At 39.4% G+C, this 22,049-nt stretch overlaps 2 protein-coding genes across 2 annotated transcripts in view; one reads left to right on the top strand and one right to left on the bottom strand.

Annotated features, from left to right (window-relative positions):
• Positions 1-5,090, top strand: part of LOC148346606 (uncharacterized) — a 41,545-nt gene extending 36,455 nt beyond the window's left edge. Inside the window, exons 3-4 of the mRNA XM_088325439.1 lie at positions 2,741-3,129; positions 4,991-5,090. Coding sequence (XP_088181565.1) covers positions 2,741-2,761 — 21 coding nt within the window. The 3' untranslated portion in view covers positions 2,762-3,129; positions 4,991-5,090. The remainder of the gene's footprint in view (positions 1-2,740; positions 3,130-4,990) is intronic.
• Positions 5,091-7,201: 2,111 nt separating this feature from the next.
• sox7 (SRY-box transcription factor 7) lies at positions 7,202-11,690 on the bottom strand. The gene is made up of 2 exons (XM_088325333.1): positions 11,211-11,690; positions 7,202-9,524 (listed from the first exon to the last, which is right to left on the bottom strand). Exons 1-2 carry the CDS (start codon positions 11,449-11,451, stop codon positions 8,629-8,631), a joined length of 1,137 nt encoding a protein of 378 aa, XP_088181459.1. The 5' UTR covers positions 11,452-11,690; the 3' UTR covers positions 7,202-8,628.
• Positions 11,691-22,049: the final 10,359 nt, after the last annotated feature.

Raw genomic sequence — 22,049 nt, 5'->3', positions numbered from 1 at the left:
GTTTCTTTCCCTTCACTATAGGGCAATTTCACTTTTTGACCCCCAACCTCTCAACCGAAGAATGTTGTTCCTCGTTGTCAATTGCATTGCAAAAATATGATTGAGAAAAACTCGGAGTTTGTACAGGTGCTTGAAATCTTTGAAAACGCTTGAATTTTATTTGCTGTATTTTCAAGGTCAGGAAAATGCTTAAATTTTGGGAGAAGGGCTTTAAAATGCTTGACATGGTTGACATGACCATGTTTCTTTATTAATTACGCAATAAAGGAAGGAAAGGGGCGTGAACATGACACCGAGGTGCCTGCTCTGGTGGCTTTTCATTAAGATTGTCATGTGAAGTGTCACAGACCCCTACTGGTTGCATCCAAGAGGACAGCTCTATTTAAAAAAAACATCTCCCAAACGGCTTCTCGGGTGTTTTGTTTATTTATTTATATCAATAAAGATAAAACACTATGCACCAGATTATTCAGTAATTAGTAATTTCATATGTTTTGCAGGAGATTCCTAAATAACACATGAAATATAAATCAAAATATTCACTGATCTAAATAGATTTTTGTAAGACAAAACCATTTTAGCTTTTTACACACTGACCAGATTTAAAGTTGAACAACCTCACAAAATCCCTAAAAATTCCAAACAATAAAATAAAAAGTATTAACTCTTCGGTGCTATAAATAACAAAATGCAAAAAAGTAACTACAACATCAGTTGTCAATTTAATAATTGTATCAATCACATAAAATTAGTCCAAATTTGGCTAATTTTTCTGCTTTTAATACTTACAGTACTTTCTTTTGTGTTCTCAATTATTACGCACTACCTTAAGAGCCCTTTCCATTTTGTAAACAAGTGTGACGTAGACAAGCTGCGCATTAATCGTTGAAGCAGAATGGCAGAATTCACGCCAGTTTATAGCAGCCCAGTGACACAAAAATGATCAAAGATCAGAACGGTTTAAAATAGCACAAAGCATGTGCTAGCAGCAAGATAGCGACTTTGTTTCAATCTTCCAAGTCCACAACAAACAAAATGTTCTTTTGATGGGCGCTGGGTTCCTTCTTTTGAAGGTACTGGAAAAATTTAGAAATTGCCCTTGAAAGTGCTTGAATATTGCCATGTAAAAGGTGTACGAACCCCTGTGCAAAAATAGAATTCCTGGGTGTGCACATCTCCGATGACCTCCCCTGGTGTGCAAACACCAGAGCGGTGGTAGGGAAGGCCCAGCAGCTACTCCATTTCCTGAGAGTGCTCAGGAAAAAATAATCTGAAACGGCAGCTGCTGGTGTCCTGTTACAAAGCCACAGTGGAGAGCATTCTAACATACTGCATTACGGTGTGGCATGCAGACAGGAAAATACTTCAGAGGGTCATCAACACAGCCCAGAGAATCGTTGGTTGCTCTCTACCCACTCTGGAGGACATTGCCTGCTCTCGCTACCTCAGCAGAGCAGAAAACATCATCAAGGACTTTTCTCACCCCGGCCACCACCTCGTTGACCTGCTGCCTTCCGGCAGACGCTACAGGTCACACAAAACAAAAAAAAACGGAGTCAGAGAAAGTTTCTTCCCCAGAGCCATTACCACCCTTAACACACACCGCACAAAAACTGAAACTCTTGCAAACACACTACCTCATACAGATGTAAAATTGTTTTCATGCCTATGCTCACTTTGCACAATGTTGACTATTTTTGCACTACCGCATATTGCACTAATACGATCCCAAAACTGTATGTAACATCCTACATGCCCACATTTCTTGTGTATATTGTGTAAATTATAACCTTTATCTTCTTTATTTCTTTTATATTGTGCAAATTATAACCTTATCTTCTTTGTTCCTTTATCCTGTGTAAATTATAACCTGATCTTCTTTGTTCCTGTATCCTCTTTGTTTTCTTTTATCCTCAAGTCATTTTCAAGTCAAGTCATTTTTATTTGTAACCCTAAATCACTAAGAGTCTCAAAGGGCTTCACAGATTATTACACTATATTACACAGACTATTTTTCAGCCGACGAGAAGAGTAGGTTATTCATATGCTATGGAGTAGAAGTGAGTTTTAAGTTTAGATTTAAACATTTCCACTGAGGTTGCAGATCGGATCTCAGGGGGAAGAGCATTCCACAGCACCGGTGCCCGAATGGAGAACGCTCTCGAACCAGCAGAACACTTCTTTGCTCTCGGGATCACCAGAAGATCGGCACTCTCAGATCGTAGGCTTCGGACCGGGTCATAGGGGCAAATCAGATCTGAAAGATAAGAGGGAGCAAGTCCATGTATGATTTTGTATAATACTAAGAGAACCTTGAAATCACATCTAACTGGGAGCCAATGCAGGTTAGCCAAAATCGGTGTTATGTGATCGTACTTTTTTGTCCTAGTTAAAAGCCTCGCTGCGGCATTTTGTACCAGCTGAAGAGACTTGATTCTAGACTTCGGGAGACCAGAGAGTAGTGCATTACAGTAATCCTCACTGTTAAATGTGAAAATGGAGTGCCACGTCCAATTTCGTTGTCACAATATGTTCAACCATTTTTGTACCAATGACAATAAAGGTATATTCTATTCTATAATCTATTCGAAGTGAGGAAAAACTGTGTATTGATGCTAGGACTTAATTCATCGGTGCATCCATATCGATATGAATGGGTTGGATAAAGATCGAGGAAGCGATGACGTATAAAATCCAATCCAGAATTCAGAAACCACCTTTCCTCTTGACCTCCGACTAGCATGGCGAAAATGCGACGTGACGCGATCCTGGATGGGGAGAAAGCCGCGCCATCGCCAGACTGTCGGCCTCCTGCGAGCCTCCGGAGAACCCGGCCGGCTTTCAAGTGACTTTGAAGGCGGTGACGTATAATACCAAACGCAGCTGTTGGGCCCACTTTTACCTCCACCGGCCCGTTCCTTGTTTGTTTGGCCAGGGAAGCGACATGACTGCACAGGAGGAAAGAGGAAACATAAGAGACTACCTGACAGCCTCATTCCATCGGCCTGACCCCGGCACAACTGGACTGCCGCCAACCGGCAATCAGGCGACCCCCCCCAAAAAAAGAAGGAAAAACAACCAGTGGTGTTTGTTCAGCCAGCGTTCCTGCAAATATTGTGCATCTTGCAAGTATGCCAGAAATTTGATTGCAAAATTGGACTTTGTGACCTCTTAATGGGAACTCCATCATCTACTTTGTTATTTAGGATGCTGTTAAGATATTTTTATATGATTAAGAAAGGAAATGGACATCGATTTATCAAAATGGGATCATTGCCATATAACCAACACGTAATTATCGTATTTTCCGCACCGGATCAGGCGCACCGAGGGCTTTAATCCAACAACGAGAGAAGCACAAGAGTAAAATGACTCACAGTTTGAAATATGTCCACTCGGTGTCACCAAAGCAACTCAAAAAGCACCTGGAGTTGGATTTATTTCTCCCTGTATATCTTTTTCTTTTTCACGCTCTCTCTTTTTTCCTTCTCTATCTTTTTCTGTCTCTTTCTGTCCTTCTCTCTCACTTTCTCTGGCTCACTCTATTTCTTCTCTCTTTCCCTTTTTCTTTTTTTTCTCTCTCACTTTTCTTTCTTCCTTTTTTCTTTGTGTCTTTCTCCCTCTTTGTCTCTGTCTCTTTTTCTCTATCTCTCTTTTTACCCCTCTCCATTTATTTATCTCTATTTCTTGCTCTCTTTCTCTCTTTTCTATCTCTTTCTTAGTCCCTCTGTTTCTTTCTCACTTCCTCTCTCTTTGTCTCATACTTTCTTTCTCTTTTTATTTTCATTTTCTTTGTCTTTTTCTTTTTATCTTTCTCATTCTGTCATTTTCTCTCTCTCCCTCTCTTTCCTCTTAATGGTTTCTCTCTTTTCCCTTTTCTTTCTTTTTGTATTTTTTTCTTTTTCACTTTTTCTTTATTTTTCACTCTTTTCTCTCTTTACCACTTTTTCTCCCTTTCTTTTTTCTCTCTCTTTCTCTCATGATCTTATGATCTGCATTTATATAGCGCTTTTCAAGTCAATGACTTCCCAAAGCGCTTTACAATGAGCTCCACATTTCCAAATAGCGGCCTTGTATTGCAGCCACGTAAGACGCTAACCTGCTTATTGGGGGCATTAGGGGTTCAGTGTCTTACCCAAGGACACTTTGACATGTGACACGGACGAGCTGGGATTCGAACTGGGATCCCTTGATCCCAAGACGAGCGCTCTACCTCCTGAGCTACTGCCGCCCCCTCTCCTATCTTTCTTTCTTTACCTCTATTTCTGTCTCTCTCTCTCTCTCTCTTCCTTGCTCTATTTCTATTTCTCCCTCTCTTCTTTTCACTTTATCTTTAATCCACTAGTCCGGCCCATGTGAGATTTTTTTTTCTACAACGTAGTTCTCAAACTCAAATGAGGTTGACACCCTTGGGTTGAACAGTCTCTCCACTTCTTCCTGTGTGTCAATTACGTTGTGGTATATCATGTATACGTCCGTAAAAGAGCTTGTATGGTATTTCGTTGATAAACTTTCTGTTATGTCTTTCTCTTTTGCAACGTTATTGATGTGGAGAGACTTATTACCAAAACTAACTATGCAAATCAGTGTATCTGGCACCGTAGAAATTGTGTGATAATGAGATACGCTCTAATGCCTTTTTGTATGTCATCTTTACCACTGGTGGTTTAGTGGCAACATGTTTAAGCTGTACAACGTATTGTGATTTGGGCCACGACTGATCAACCATTGCTCAAATACGGTGGTATACCGTAGAACCTCGTGTGGTTATGTTCACTTATAATTACAGAATGCATTTTCAATCTTATCCACTCTATTTTGCGGTGTATATAAGGTGCACTTTCAAATTCCTGGCTGGTTTGGGATTTTTAGGTCCGGAAAATTCGGTGCATTGTTTTTAAGCCTTTTTGCCTCTCTGTGTGGAAAAATTACCTGTCAACTACCATAAAAGTGTTCTGAACTCCTGAGTAAAATCTTTAATCTGTTAAAGTGCAACGATGCTGTTTGTCCTTGAGTGGATGGATGGGACTAGCGAACCTGTCTTTACCAAGGGAGTCGGCCACCGCGCCCCCAAACTACCCCGAATTGACCCCAGCAACTCAAAATGACGAGTGCCTTCTTAGTTTGGGCGCCCGGGGCAGTGCCGCTCCCGCCGCCCGTCCGCTGAGAGGCTGTGAGGCTAATAATAATGTCGTCACCCTGAAGGAATGTGCTACAAACAAGATGGATGTCGTCACTCCGAGCTTTGTAAGTGCCCACCTTCCGTTTACCTCAATTGTATTGATAGACTGTTAGCGTCACCATTAGCTGTTTCAAAGTAAAATAAAGTACCGTCAGATTTTAAGTTTAACTGAATCATAATCAAAACAATAAAACATAAAACTAATAATAAACTAAATTTCTGTTAGACGATACCAATATAAGCGGTCTTCTCATGGCAAATTAACAATCAGGTCCCTGAAAATTAAAGGGACGGTACATTGCCATTGATGCTCCTCGAATGTACATATACAGCAGAATATATGTACATAGTTTTTTCTCTTTGTATATGCATTTGTTTTGATTTTTACTGTATCCTAGTTTTTAAACTTCTTTTAGCAATTTTGTACATCAGGTTTTTAAAGAAAATCAATCTGCATTTTTATGTTAGTGACAAAAAAGATAATCTTAAATCCAAGCAAATATATATTTCTTAAAAATATTTTTCATTTTTTTGCAGAGGGAATTTTGTATACATGGTGTCATTAGGTGGTATTGTTATCACTGATTAGCAAAGATTTGGTTATGGTATAAGTTGGAAGAAATATGTTATTGCCCATCACTATAAGAAGCACAATAATAATGGGGAAACACATTGTTGAATGCATATTTTTCACAAGTGTAACTATTATTGAATATTATATAATGTCGTTTTTAGGATGTTCCATAATTTTGGGGGGTCAATACTATATTTACTGATACTGATATAAATACTCTAAATAAAAAATCCACCCACTAACTCCAACGTACCAACTCAATATTTTTTCTGAAATAGTGGCTGATATATATATATATATATATATATATATATATATATATATATATATATATATATATATATATATGTTTTTTTTTTTTTTACATTAATGCATTTTAAACTCCTGAATGATATTTTGGTCCTGTATTTAGTAGTTTTTGATTGTGAAGGGGCAGACGATACCGGTCTCAACCTCGTACCCCAAAAACGGCGGAGATCAGCTCTGTTATGAAAATTGGTATTTGTTTTTAGCAACGAAAGCAGTATATTTGTTTTTATTTTTATTTTTTTACTTGTTATCAGAATTTCTTTTTGGGCTCGTGATTGTCAGTGCGGGTGAACCTTTTTAAGGTCCCTTTCGTCACTTTGTCAATCTGTGCCATGCCTTTTTTGCTTGCACGGTCCTTGTAAGATTCTTGGATGTTGTGTGGAGTATAAGAGGGTATTTTTACTGTACACAAATTGTTTTAAAACAGCAATTCTGGAGTTGCATTTTCTCATGTGGACAGTGCTCTACCAATCGATTTGATTTGATGAGTACAGTAAAGTGGGAGGGTACTTCAAAATAAATTGTAAATCTCACAGGCATATATCTTTATGCAATTGCCTACAACTGCATTCGTCACAACTGTGTGATTTTATAAAGCATAGTAATATAGCTAGCCGAATTACGCCGAATTTTGATTCTGACACTTACAATATGATTTCAGCATTGATGGTCTGGCTTCCCATCTCGGACGGGTCAGGCCCAAACATCCTGACAACGAGCCCCCCTGCCCCCCACGCACCTCCACGACCGCCTTATCAGGCAGGAAACACCGCTCCTCCGCCACATCCTCTTTACAAGAAGCACGACTCAAGCGTTCCCAAAAAACCCAGGAAGAACCGCCAGACTCCAGGATTTGTCCAAACCTACCACCCCCATGTTGAATTCCTTTGATAGGAAAAAAATTGGATGAGTTTACGTATTAAAACAAGGTCTTTATCGCAGCATTTTCTGCATTTACAATAAGATGCTGAGAAGAACCCAAAACAAAAGGATGGTGGTAAGGGGACGAGGACGGGGGCGGGCTGGGGTGTCTTTGTTCTCACACCTAATCCTCAAGAGGAGATGTTGGACGAGCACAAATAGAGCAAGACGCCGTCCATTCTTCGCCATTGTATTTTATTGACGAGTTTGCTTTATACAAGAAATGACAATCCATCACTTTTAAATTACAAGATAAAACAGCATACATTTCACCCTTTTATTATAACGTGATTATATTCATATAGATATTTATATTATTAAACATTTAAAAGGGGGGCGTGCTGGAGACTAAAGAAGTCATTGTGTTGACAACGAGCATGGTACAACTACAAGAGCTGGATTACTCAAGCACACACCCCTACCCCTAAAAAAATCAATTAGCTCCTGCTTGAGCATCCGTCAGTGGTTCTGCATTTACAAGTGTGTGAAATGTTCACGACGCGAGCTTTCCCTGAGGTGTCCCGTCTTAAGTGTCCCTCTCTCCAAAAGTCCCTGGGACACCAGCCAGACGGATTCTTCACTCGCCACAGTGTAAGATTGGTTGCTGTACAAAGGAACCGGTTCGGTATTTGGTGGTTTTTGTCCGGCAAGAATTCAAGGCCAGGTTGGTAACCAGAATGTGGAATACCGGTTCAAAGGTAGTCAAATTATTTACGGCAGGGGTCTTCAACCTTTTTGAAGATGATTAGTGCAAAGGCCTACAAGTTTGGTATTCATTTCTGAAATAACTTGTAATTACTTTGTCATTACTATCTCATAACTATGTTATTACTAGGTTATTAGAAGGACTTGAAAACACTCCATCAACCACAAGACTGTCTTGATAAATCATGATCATGCTAATTATTTCTTATGCCATTTAGAAAATATACTCACGATATAAAACACATTCTTTATTAACCCCCACCCCTCCCATTGGTTACATTTTTATTTGTTCTCAAATGGCAATGACCTTTTACTGAAGATTTATTTTCTGAACCGGTCCCAGGTTTATCTATGTAGTTACCTGGTCCCTGTGGGCACCACGTCTGTGACCCCTGGTCTAAAAGATAGTGCCACCTGTGGTTTAACGGTTTGAAATAATGATCGGTTTAGGGGTTACCTTGTTTTTCTCATCAAAAGTGAAAATATTTCTAATGGAAGCTGTTGAAATGTTAGGTATACGCACACTTCCCTCAAGTGCCGAATTAGATTGGGTGGTGTCCAGTTCCTACAAAATTTTACAGGACCACAAGAGATTACCTTTCTAGATATGTGGATCTTCTTACTATAGAGTTTGAATACATGAAGGAAATGTAGGGTCTGAAATTTACTGTTGACAAATTCAGGTTATACCCCACATCTTGTCCTAAAACTATCCTTTGTAAAGACTGTGGACCCTGAATGGGAGAAACCCTTAACACTGGGGTTACTGGAATTAAGTGGACACTTGTGGATTCATGGTTATCTTCTATACAAAATGTCTTCAGACCAGACCAGTTCAGGGTAAAACCGGGTTTCCGGATGACCACCAACCTATGTGACCTGAACCGGCAGCAGTTCTAGAAATTGGGCCGACACTCGTGAGAGTCTGACCTCGATTTCACGAGGTACCATAGTTGTTGTAGTAAGCGGCGGTGGCATCAGCCAGAACCGAAATCAGACTGGTCTCCGTGGTGCTGCTGGCTGCGGACACCTGGATGTGACCTGTGATGGTTACACTCCCAACACCTGCACCGCCACTACCCGGTTCATGATGGAAGCTACCCCCTCCGGAGTTGAGATACTGGTCAAACTCATTGCGGTCCACCTCGCCCAGAAGCTCGGCCTGGCTTATTTGGTCTAGAGTCTCTAAGTGGCCTTGAGTCTCCGGGGGTGGCGACAGCTGCCCCATGTGGCCATGTTGTAGGGGGTTGTGGTGATGGAGGGGAAATGGTGCTGTGCTATAGTACGAACCGGGGATCAGGCTACCGGTGTGACCTGGGGTCATGTGGGATATAGGACAGTGAATTTGGTTCTGATAGTCCAGGTGGTATGGCGGTGGGCTGCCCATGTGACTTTGGTGACGCTCTTCAGGGGAGGGGTAGTAGGACGGGGGCGCATGATCATGATCCACGGCATCCAATGGTGACATCTCAGGTGGGGTGGGCAGCCCGTAAGGGTATCCGTCAAAGCCACCCTGTGTCGCTGGGTCTCTAAAGCTCCGGACGCCGGGGAGGCCAGGGCTGGAGAAGCGGACCCCCGCTGCCGGGTTGCTCCCGTCCTCCTTTTCCAGGGGTCGGCACAGGGCCCGTTGCTCGGGCAGAGCGTTCTGATCTGGGGGCAGGCCGCCCAGCAGGAAGGCAGGGTCCACGCGTTTGCAGATGCGCTTGAGTTGCTTCTTACGGCGTGGTCGGTATTTGTAGTTAGGATAGTCTTGCATATGCTGCACCCGAAGGCGCTCTGCTTCCTCCACGTACGGTCGCTTCTGGGTGGGAGTTAGGGCCTTCCAGGATTTTCCTGATAGAACAATAAAAAAACACACACACACACATAAAACAACAGTTCCACAGAACTCAAAGGGAAAAAAAATCCTGAACGGAAATGATGAGCTACAAATTAAATTGTTATTGTGTTTAAAATACTCTGAAAAATAACGCACATAATATGAAAACCTTTGCCAAATTATGAACCGCCGTTTATGTTTGTGCTACTTCAAACGAATTTCAATTACAGTGGAATTCCCTTTCGAATGCTGCCAAAAGCGTAATCATAATTTATGAACATCTTAACTACACTTTGTGAGATTAGAGTCGATTTTACATTTCTGACTTCTAATATTAAAGCATGAGCTTGGGGAATTTAATTAATATAATGCCCTAAAAAGGAATTAAAGGAAGTGATTTATATTAGTCAAAATAGATAAAAGTGCCTTTTATATGAGGTTTTTATTATATTACGTTATTATGTATTAAATTAAATGTTTTTATATGCAAACTGGAGTGGGCCAAATGTATTTTTACCAGAAAAATGAAGGCGTAACATTTTGGGAGTTTATTTAGATAGTAGCAAAACTAGTAAAAATATCAAAGAATAGTAATGAAAATATACTCCGGTCTGTGGTGAAATGTGAATATGCTAAATGTAAATATGTAAATGTTTTTTATTCCCTTAACTTTATCATTTTAACAAAACCTTGTGCTAAAATACAAACACACACACCAAAAATAATAACTGAAGTAACAGCATCCAGATGATACATTTCAACATTGTAGAGTGGGGAAACAATGTTGTTTATTTTTTTGTAGTTAAAATGACATTTATTTCTTTATTTATGGTTGTAAAATTATTTTTCTAAGAATACGTTAGTTTTTTAATGAGCCGTTTGTATTTTAGACATATTTGAATGGCCTTTTTCCAAATAAGTAAAGTTCTCTTAATCAAACGTCTCATCATATGAATTTTGACTTATTGATTTAACTCTGAATATTAGACAGGTTTAATTCAAGTTACAGTAAATTTGATATTGTTAATTTAACATGTATAAATAAGGACTATATGTCTGCTGCGGCAGTGTTAAAAGTTTACTTTTTAGGTATTTATTTATCACAGTTTATTTTAAGGTACTTGATAAGTGTTAATATAACACTTAGTTAAGTTTTAACTCTACTTCAGTGATCATACGGTCCTTAAATGTACAATTTTTAGTGTTAATTAATACTGTTTATGTTAAGGTACTGGCCTTGGCAATAGTGTTAAACTTAAGAGTCCAATTTTAACACTACTTCAGTTAACATAGGGTCCCTAAATTGACGCTGGTTATTTTACAAATTAAAAAGTAATATGAGAAGTCTTGTGAAAGTTGAAATATCTTGTAAAAATCACTCGCTATGATTATAATAGTGTATGATCATAGAGGTGTTACCAATTTTAATTTAAAACTCATCTATTTACTACGGCAGTGTTAAAAATTTACTACACTGTTTACTTCAAAGCATTCAGTAATGGTGTTAATATAATACGTAAAAAGTCAAGTTTAGTGAACAAATGGCCCCCTAAATTGAAAATGGTTCTTTTAATATAAATACATTACTTAAGGAAGCTGCGTAAAAGTTGAAAAATGTTGTGTGAAACGCTCGTTATGATTGTAATAGTGGTGTATGATACTAATTATAATACATCATTCAAATATGTTTGATAACTTACCGAGCATCTTGCTGAGTTCAGCATTATGCAGGTCCGGGTTCTGCACGGCCAGCCGCTTTCGCTCGTCCTTGGCCCAAACCATGAAGGCGTTCATGGGCCTCCGAATGCGGGGTTCGGGTGCTTTGTCCCCGGGACCGGTGGACCCGGCAGGGCCCCGGTGAGCTTCGGCCAGGTCTCCATCCGCCGGGGGACCCTCGAACGATTCGGGCCAGGACGAAAAGGTGCTGATGAGGGCGGCCATGTGCGGCGCGCTCTGCAGTTTGGACGCGGTTGACGGGGGGGGAAAGAAAACCCGAATCGAGTTCGATTTGGCGGTGAGAACGGGTTCGAGAATCCTGAAGTGTGCGCGCGTCCTCGGTGAAGTGCGTTTCGGGTTGTAGTCTGGCGTGGATACGGGGGGTTTATATTTGCGGAGGGGGACTCCTCCTCGAGGAAAACTAAGGTGACGCGCAAAGCAAGTGCGCTCAGTGCGCTCTCTTAAAGTCTCTCTCGGAAAATAGAGGAAAGCACTTGTGAGATTGATTTTTGTAGGTCGACGTTGCGCTTTGGTTTTTTTTGGCACGAGTTGTGACACGCCCAGAAAGTTCTCAGACCTGTTGTTGTGGTCCAAGTTCAAAGAATCCACGTGCAGAAATTGCATGGGGAAAAATGCACATAAATGATAAAAATCCTTTGGATCATTTTGAGACATCAACTCACGGGCGTAATTCAATCCAAACTCTCTTTTAAAACAACAAAAATCAGAACAACGCACTTCAGTCCATTTGATTTCTAGCGTCGCTCTCGCCCCCCTCCCTGCTCTTTCGCACGGCAAGTGTCACTTGCGGCATAGCGGTGGAGTCTGTGGAGGCTCCGGTGTATTACGATGAGTGTATGGTATACTATAAACAAAAACATGTATACTACATATAAAGGTGTTGAATAGAATGCAGCATTGTTTAATACATTCCATGCTTTTATCAGTGTCTGAAATAATGTCTGCCCGGACGCCCGGGGCGTGCATCTTTTACGTCGGGCGTACAACTTGCAAAACGTCTCTGCCCGGCTGGCCGACAACTTTTTCAACAAAGAAAAAAGTTTCTTTTTTTTTTAAACAAATAAAACGTTTTATTTCGATTTCAAAATCTTCGTTCATTTTGGAAATTTCGTAATTTGGTTCGTTAGGCAATTTGCATACTTGGCAACCAATCAGAAGCCTGCATTGAATAGTTTCGTGTTTCCGGACTTTCCTGAGCGTTACAAGGTCGCTCATTTGCATATCATTTTCCAAAGTACGCACAGAGAACACAAAAAAAATGGATACGTGGTAAGGAATTGTTAAGTCTGTCAATTTAGTAGCGCTCTTACTCGTGGTATTGAGGTAAGACGTTTTCCATTGAGTGACATCATTACGCACGCACCATTTTTCGTTTTGCTAATTGTTGATTGCCATGTTGTATTGATTGGAGCCGTGTTTTTGTTTGCTTGCTGTTGAGGAATAAATATGCTTAAAGGCTGAACCACAACGTCCTGCTTATCTTCTCACACAGAAGGAAACTGCAAACTCTGACATATCCTTACCAGGAATCAAGCCAAAACCACAGAAGAAATATTCAAAAGAAGCTGACAAAATTTATGATGCTACAAAACGTAAACGTACATTAAAAGCATCGTGGAAAGAGGATTTCCCGCGGCTTGTAGCAGACGACGCAACGCAAACATTGCATGAATAAAGATGAGTAAATGAAGGTACAAACTGATGGCAGATGGAAAACAGCGATGTCATATACATTCAATGAATAATAAACTTAATTTTAAAGTGTTGTTCTGTTATAGGGGGCGGTGAGGTGGTGGCGCGGGCTAACTTTTGGAGGGGCCGCATCGGGGTGAGGACCTTGGCACCGGGGCCCGTTTGGATTTGGTCCTGTTAGCTGGGGTCTCCAAACAGTTTTTTTTTTAACCAATTAGCGCAAAGCTAAAATCGTAGCTTAGCCAGATAGCTAGCTACAAAGCCAAACAGGTAGCCAGATCGCTACCTAAACGAGTCAAAAGCCATCTAAATAGCCTCATGGACAGCCGTCTAGAAAGAAAGCCAAAACTTAGCTCGGTAACTCACAAAAAACTGCAATCAGTTAGCTCGATAGCTTGTTAAATGGTTCAAAGGTAGTTAGCTAGAAAGGTAAACAGGTAAAAAACTTAAAGGATGCTAGATAACAAGCTTGAAATTGCTGGAAAGAAAGCTTAAAAATAAAGCGAGATAGCTGGCTAGAAAGTCCAGTAGCTCAGGAGGTAGAGCGCTCGTCTTGGGATCAAGAGAACGCAGTTCGAATCCCGGCTCCTCTGGGTTACATGTCGAAGTGTCCTTGGGTAAGAGACTGAACCCCCAATATGCAGGTTAGCGCTTTACATGGCTGCACGGCCGCTATTGGGAAATGTGAAGCACATTGCAAAGCGCTTTGGGAAGTCATTGACTTGAAAAGCGCTATAAAAATGCAGATCATTTCATTTCATTTCATTTATATATTCAAATTATCAATCCTTAATGCTTGGGCTTTTTTGCGACTAGTCGTTTTATTGTATTTCAAGTTGTGAAAAAACTTTTTGTCACGAGTTTCAGACACTGCTTTTATGTATGTGTATGTATACTCTATTAGAATTGAATGAGTAGAAACTGAGCATGACAAGTTTTTCTGCTAACCACAAAGTGTAATGTGACGTTCACTAATAGGTAGTGAGACTCCTGAACAGTGTTGAATAATCCCAAATCACTTAAGGCGAAATGAGGAAAAATAAATTCACCAGCCAGGCATTCTGGGTTCTCAGCACCTCCAAAACCCTGCACCTAAAATCGCCCCTGACTTCCAGAATATTTTTTTTCAAATATTTTTTGTAAGGGATGGGTCTGTAACAATACCAGGTATCAGTGCTGATACTGTAATTTTTCAAAATATTGACACTCGCGATGGTAGCTGATGCCAGTATTGGCTGCCCTTCAAGAATCACAATAGTAGCCAAAACCAGTATCCGCTGCCTTTTAAGAATCACAGAGACAAAATATTTTTTTTTCAAATTACTTTGGTTGGGATATGTCAGGACCAGAACAGAGACAGGACCCACTTGCAATACGTTTCTCTGTTTTATTGGAAGAAAGGAAAGGGTTGCACCCACGACCCGGTGATCGCTGTGTGCAGGAAGCAGGTCGCTCTGAACGCAGAATTGGGACTTCCGTGGTGAGTGATGGCAGTGTCGGGAACGAGAAAACGGGTCAGTAGCCGGAACAGGAGAGCAAAAACATGGTCGGGGTCGGAAACGAGTCGTAAGCCAGGAGAGGAGAGTAGACGTGGTCAGACGTGGTGAAGTAGTGTTAAAAACGGGTTGAAGCTGGGGGACAGACAGGAGAAAGAAACAGGTGGGAGTCAGGGTCGAAAAAGGCTTGCCTAGTGTAAACTGAGGTTTACAGACGGACTGACAACAGGTGACAGAAAGGAGTGGGTTTAAATTGGGACAGGGAGCCAATCAGAGTCCGAGGCAGTTGGCGTCAAAGGAGGGGGCACAGGCGCATCACATCTGTAATCATGACAGGATAAGTGTATATCAATACCAGTGTTCTCGTTTGCCCGCGTCCCTGCGTCCTAGACGCATTATTTTTGCTGGGGACGCATCGTGTCAAATCAAAGTGCGTAACCGGGACGCAACTTTTTTTTCACGAAATTGTCATCATAATTTTTTTAAAAAGATTTACAGCACTCCAAACTTTTCGTGAGGCAGATCCGCCAATGTTGTTTTGGTCTCGCGGTCCGACTTTTCGTCTGCACGCCCATCTCCAGTTCGAGTTGTGTAGTGAAAGTCCGCTTCTTTTTAGAGAACTGGCTTTTTCGGCTCAAATCATTAAAGAGAGCCGGCTCTCAAACGGCTCACTTGCTTTGATGCATTATATTACGAATTATTATCTTGTATAAAGAAGTTAAGAAAAAAATGAAGTATAAAAGGAGAAAATAGAAAAAGACAGGTTTGTGGTGATCCCTTTTAATCAGTATATTACCAACAATAATTTAATGCAGAAAATGAATTCATAATTTGAATAAGAAAGTGTATTATTCTACTTAGCCCTGCGATTGGCTGCCAACCAGTTCAGGGTGTCCCCTGCCCACTGCCCGATGATTGCTGGGATGGGCTCCAGCACCCCCGTGACCCTACTGAGGATAAGCGGTGCAGCTAATGAGATGAGATGAGATTTTTCTACTTAATTATATTTGCATGTATTTTTTCCTTCTACAGTGAACGTCCAAGCTACTTAATTTTTGAACTTTTTTTTTTTATAACAAACCTTATTCATGTCAAGCAACTCAGATTTCACAACAAAATGTTCATTAACAATATATATAATATAAGGAAACACATGTACAATATAACATGTTAAACTACATAAATAAACATGATTTTTGAGCATCACTTTTCACAGGTAAAATGAACACTGCGATACTGATACTTTTTCCAGATATCGACACTCACAATGGTAGCCAAGACCAGTATCAGCTGCCTTTAAGAGACTGAATATACTTTTCAAATATTTGGATTCTTCCTTGTGTTTTGTACCACTTATTTTTGGTCGCCAACACGATATAGTGACATCTAGTGGTCAAATTTTACAAAGTGTACCTATTAAGAATCATGAAGCGGACATCGAAGGAATCGTAAATTATCATTCAATCAATGGAAATCTTGTGGAAAGTTTTCTTCCTTAAAAGATGAATTAAAGATGTATTTAAATAGATTTTTTTCCATTTGACAGCAATATGTTGGGATTGGCGACAGTGTGTATTAATTCATATCTTATATATTTGAATACGAAAAAAAATGAGGGATTTTTTTGCCTCGTGCATAGCATAAAAAATAATTCTTACCTCAATAGCAGAAATGTCTTAAAGCAGGGATGACCAACTCAAGTCGGGGAACACACGATGGAAAAAAAATACTCACAGGGGCTGGACGAGTAGATTAAAGAGAATGAGAGAGAGGGGGATGAAAAGAGAGAGAGAGAGCAAGAGAAAGAGAAAAAGGAAAAAAACAGTGAGAAAGAAAGAGAGAGAGAAGGGGAGAAAGAGATGAAGATGGAGGGAAAGAGAGAGACTATAAGAGGGAAAAAGAGATACAAATAGAAAAAAATTAAGAAAAAAAGACAGAGAAAGGAAACGAAGAGAAACCATCAGAGGGATAACAAATACAGAAGGAATAGAGACAGAGACCAAAAGAAAAAATAGAAAGAGGGAGAAAGAAAAAGTTAGAAGAAACGGAGAGACAGAGAGAGAGAGAACATGAAAAAAATAGTGAGAGAGAAAGAGCAAGGGGGGAGAAAGAAAAAAAGAAGTTAGAAAGAGAATTGAAAGACAAAAAGAGGAAAAAGAGCTATAATAAATAATGAAGAGAGACAGGGAGAGAGAGAAAGAATGATAAGAAATAGAGGGTGAGAGAAAGAGAACAAATAGGGTTCAATATGGAGAGAGAGAGAGAGAGAGAGAGAGAGAGAGAGAGAGAGAGAGAGAGAGAGAGAGAGAGAGAGAGAGAGAGAGAGAGAGAGAGAGAGAGAGAGAGATCTCCAGTTGCTTTGTGGTGTCTGGCTTTGGTGGCATCCAGTAGACCTATTTCAAACTGCAATTCATTTTCTTCTTGTATCCTCATGGGCCGGATTAAAACCCCTGGCAGGCTGTTTGACGCGTGTCTTCATGGGCCAGTGTATATTTGACTACTAGATGCCGCTGTATCGTGTAGTGCGAGCGAAAACAAGTGCTAAAAAGCACAAGAAGAGAGAGAACTACCGGAGACTCGGTGACCAAAACGCACCATTTTTACTTTTGTCGTGAGGTTTTTGGGGTACCCGTAGCAACAATATGGCAGACAATGATGTTAGCTCCTTCATGTTATGTAAACCTATGATGTTCTTTTTAAAGAACCTTTTATACGACAGTTCATATATTTTTGCTTATTATTTAGATCGATATTGTTTTTATATTGAATTAAGTTTTTTTGAACCACTAGGTGGTGCTGAATACACCACATGTCTCCAATGTGGTAAGCATCCTAATAACACCTAAGTAGCTCATGGACTATTTCTGAAAATGTATGGTCATAGTGATTTTCCCGGAAATTTGATCTCTAACTGGCATGAGAAATCATCGACATGTCTTTAAAAACAATGTTTAGTTGTTGACTGTGCTTTCAAACCTTCTCATAATCGGGTCATTCTTCCTATTAGGTGCCATTTCAATTTAGTAACCTTGACTCAAAAATGTAAAATATCACACTGGGACACAAGACATTTTAATCATGAAAAATGGACTACAATCGAAATTGGCATTCGTTGAGGAATTTTATCATTAAGGCAATACAGAAATGATGAAACACCATGAATTTATTACCAGTGTCTGAAATAACGTCTGCCCAGGGTGTGCATCTTTTACGTCGGGCGTACAACTCACAAAACATCTCCGCTCAGGTGGCCGACAACTTTTTAAAGAAAAAGAAAAAAAAAAGAAAAAAGACGCAAGATTTTTCTTTTTTCAAATCGAACGTTTGCTTTATTCCGATTTTGAAATCTTTCGGTTCGTTTGGCAATTTGCATACTCGGCAATCAGGAGCCTGCATCGAATAACTTCGTGCTTCCAGGCTTCCCGAGCGTTATAAGGTCGTGCGTTTTCATATCATTTTCCAAAGTACGCACAGAGAACACAAAAAAAATGGAGAAGTGGTTGGGAATCAAGCCAAAACCTCAGCCCCAGAAGAAATATTCAAAAGAAGCTAACGAAATTGATGAAGCTACAAAACGTAAACGTACAATAAAAGCATCGTGGAAAGAGGAGTTCATGTGGCTTGCAGCAGACGACGCAACGCAAACATTGCATGAATGAAGATGAGTAAATACAGGTACATACTGAAAGCAGATGAAAAACAGCGATCTCAAATACATACAATGAATGTTATAGGTAGATTTATAATATACTGAATTTTAAAGTGTTGTTCTATTATATATTCTGATTATCAATCCTTAATACTTTGCAACAATGGTTTTTTTTGCGATTAGTCGTCTTATCGCGTTTCAAGTTGTGAAAAATGGGGCAGGCAACTTTTCAGAGTTGAAATGAAATGATCTGCATTTATATAGCGCTTTTCAAGTCAATGACTTCCCAAAGCGCTTTACAATGTGCTTCACATTTCCCAATAGCGGCCTTGTATTGCAGCCATGTAAGTCGCTAACCTGCTTATTGGGGGCATTAGGGGTTCATTGTCTTACTCGAGGACACTTCGACATGTAACACAGACAAGCCGGGATTCGAACTGGGATCCCTTGATCCCAAGACGAGCGCTCTACCTCCTGAGCTACTGCTGCAGTTGTCTGTCCTGGTGTCCGGTAACTTTTTCTCATGAGTTTCAGACACTGTTTTTAGATTGTTCTCACTTATATTTGTAAGAGAACTCAATTAGAACAGGATTGCGGACATAGCAGTTTACTATAATTGTACTACAATCGGAGTAATGTATTTAAAATGAATTCCTCCCGCATACATATCAGTGTGTCCTATGGTAGAGGGCGGTTAAGCATAAAAGAAAATATATATTTTTAAAAGTATAAGCCAATTTTTACACCAAATATACCATTTTATGTCACTTGGACTTAAATGGCACAGAATTACCCAATTACAACCTGTTAATAACATAAGTTATCACTGTTATTACAATGATATAATTAAGTGGCTATTTAGGAAATGCATTTCGAACAGGAAGCACTAATCAGTTACCAAAATGCAGCTCTCAGGTTCAAAAAGGTTGGCGACTCCTGTTGTCAGTCACGTTAAAAGTATTTCATTGAAAAACAAGACATTTTGCAAAGTGAAGGGGATTTGTGCCAATGTTATTGGTTTGTAGTTTCAATATGGATAACCCCTCAAGTGTTGGGTATCATTCCCTCAAAATGGATTCATTATTCCAACACCACTAGCATAAAAACTCATTAATTTATTACTGTTATTTTGACACCAAACATCAAAGCTCAGTACTTTATAGTGAGGGATTTTTTTGTGTGTGTGTGTTGAACTTTTTACACTTTCAAGATAAAATGCTGAAAGTACACACACAGCACGAAGTGGCTTCCTTCTGTGGCTACAAGTGAGTGTGTATCAAATCTGGGAGTTCCTGTTGACAGGATCGTGTTGGCTTGCAGCCACAAAAACTCGTACGCACACACTTGAAGCATACTGAAAGGTCAGAGGTATTCTGCTTGACTGATTTACCTCTGAGGAAAAACGTACAAAAAAAAAATCTATGAAATGAATGATATAAACATACTTTGAGTTTAATCTGATTTTTGTAAACTAAATTAAATAATCATGAAATCAACCAAGTAAATTGTGGTGTTACCCTAGGCTCAATCATAGGTCCTCTTGTATTGTTTTAAAATCTTCAGGTTCTGACATTTAGGAACAAGGTATAGATTTCTACTTTTTATTTCTCTTCCGGACCATTGGCCCATCAAATGACATTTTTTTTCAGTGTTTTCGACATTCAAGCATATGTTGCGGTGACGTTCGTGTCTGGTAAGGCGCGGTCAGATTTACAAATAAATGAACCTATATCATGTTATATGGCAGAACATAAAGCTATGTGCTGCTCCTTTTTTATATAATAATCAATAGATAGTAGTAATACTCTATTATGAAAAAAGTCCATGCAAAATCAGAATCCTTGGTCTCACGATCGCTCTCTTCCATGAGACAAGAGAATTGTGTGCCTCACTCTGCGGACGCTTAGCACGATAGTACGTATGAGGAAAAAAAATCCTGAATTGCTTGACATTCGGTTAGTTTGCCAATGGCTAGATGTGCTGTTAGCTTACTTAATACTATGCCTAATTTGTATTGTTTGAGGCTATAGTGTGCACCAAATCAGAATCCTTCGCCTCACTACCGCGCTATGCCAAGAGGCAAGAGAATTACGTGCCTCACTCTGCCGACGCTCACCACAGTAATACATTAGTTACTATTAATTCATAATTGTTTTTATACAGCTTTTTGAGTTGCAATTTCTCTGAAAAGTGCTCCGGCAAATGATTTTAATTTGAATATGTCAGGATAGTGTGTTTTAATACATATACAGATGATTGAAACTTACAGTTCATTAAAAAGAATGAGAATCAGAATTATTAGCTTAGCTAGAAACATCTAAAGGATGTGAAATAGTATTTAATATTTAATAACCGTCATGTTAAAAAAAAAAACAGATGGATAAATGACAAAGCTGCAATAAAAATGTTATTCATGTCAAGTTTACAATTGAAAAATAATGCAGAAAGGCAAAATTATGGGAGGATATTTAATCAATATTTAAAATGGACTCCCAATACTTCAAGTTTTTCAACCACAAATCGTCGTCAATTTATATTTATGAATTGAACAGAAATGAATGTTATGTAAGCAAAACGCTGCACTTCTCTTTCCACATCATTGGTGTCAATGTCAGGTTGCAGAGGCTTCCTTTAATCCTTAAGGAATTAAAACAAGTGAATGCAATTTGGTGCATTCCCTCGGCAACCACCAGTGACAACAACACAAAAAGACAGGTTTGTGTTGCAATCAAGCACTATTCTCCTCAATATAATCGCCCTGGTGCTGTCGTCTAGAAATATAGGGCTCGTATGTTACCCGACGCAGCCCTATTTCTATTTTTCCTACGGTGCAGTACTCAATATGTGCTTGTCTTTGTAATATATATTTAGAATAATCACATGATCTGAAAAAAAACGAGACGTGAAACTGAAACTGTTGCAGCTGAAAATGATATCTGTTCTGTTCGTTAAATGTAAGAAATGCAAGAAACTGTGTTTAGATGGAAATCCTATTTTTGTTCTTAATTTTGAGTATGCAGCTTTTAATCAGGTGAGCTCTGTAGTTGGGAATTCATGGTAATTATTTGAAACTCAAATAAAAATGACAACAGCAGAGTCAAAATGTTTTCATTCCCTTCAGGCTGTGTATAAAATTTGACGGCTATACTTTGACAAAAATCTATACCTTGTTGCTCAATATCAGAACTTGAAGAATAAAAAAGATACAATAAAAGAGGACCTAAGATTGAGCCTTGGGGAACATCCTAGTTTGGTTGATGAAATATGAAAAGTAAATTCTGCTTCGAAAAAAACTGGGATAAAAAAAAAATCACATTTTGTCGTGGTGTGTTTGCTGTATCACTTTTGGACAGGAGGGCAAAAAAAGTTGCAGACTTTCCCAGAAGACAAAGGAAGAGGATACGACACCTGAGGGTCCAGATTGTGGCCCCCGCAGACAGATTCGGTGATGTATGGCCACGCATTTCCTCTCATTCCCAGTGAAAGTCGGCAACATTACGCAATGTGACCATCGCGGCGCCCCTTACCCTCAAAAACAATTATCATCAAAGGGGATTTGAGACAAACAATGCACACATGAGTCAAATCCAGACTGAGATTTCATTAAAGGAGGCGTCGCGTTTTGCTAGTATTGTTTTGCTCGCTCTGCAAAAACAAAAACTACTTGAAAGCTTTCAATAGAGCAGACCGGGCGGACCAAAAGGACGGAAGTCTCAGAAAATTAAAATGAAAAAACGAGGAAAAATCATTTTGTTTTATAGATAAAATACATGGGCACATAATTAAAAAGAAATCTATTAAAATAATGATTCAACATATTTAAAAAGAAAACGTATCAAATAAAATACAAAATAATAAATAACGAAAATAGGAAATATAAATTAGAAAATAATAATAAAATTATGTAAAAGAAATTGAAATGACAAAATAGATAATATACAAAGACAAATTAAAAATGAATAATG

The sequence above is a fragment of the Urocampus carinirostris genome, chromosome 20 (assembly GCF_059441175.1).
Source record: "Urocampus carinirostris isolate Australia breed hairy pipefish chromosome 20, RoL_Ucar_1.0, whole genome shotgun sequence".
Taxonomy (NCBI): Eukaryota; Metazoa; Chordata; class Actinopteri; order Syngnathiformes; family Syngnathidae; genus Urocampus; species Urocampus carinirostris.
Note: the sequence above shows the minus strand (reverse complement) of the source record. Positions and strands in the feature narration are given on the sequence as shown.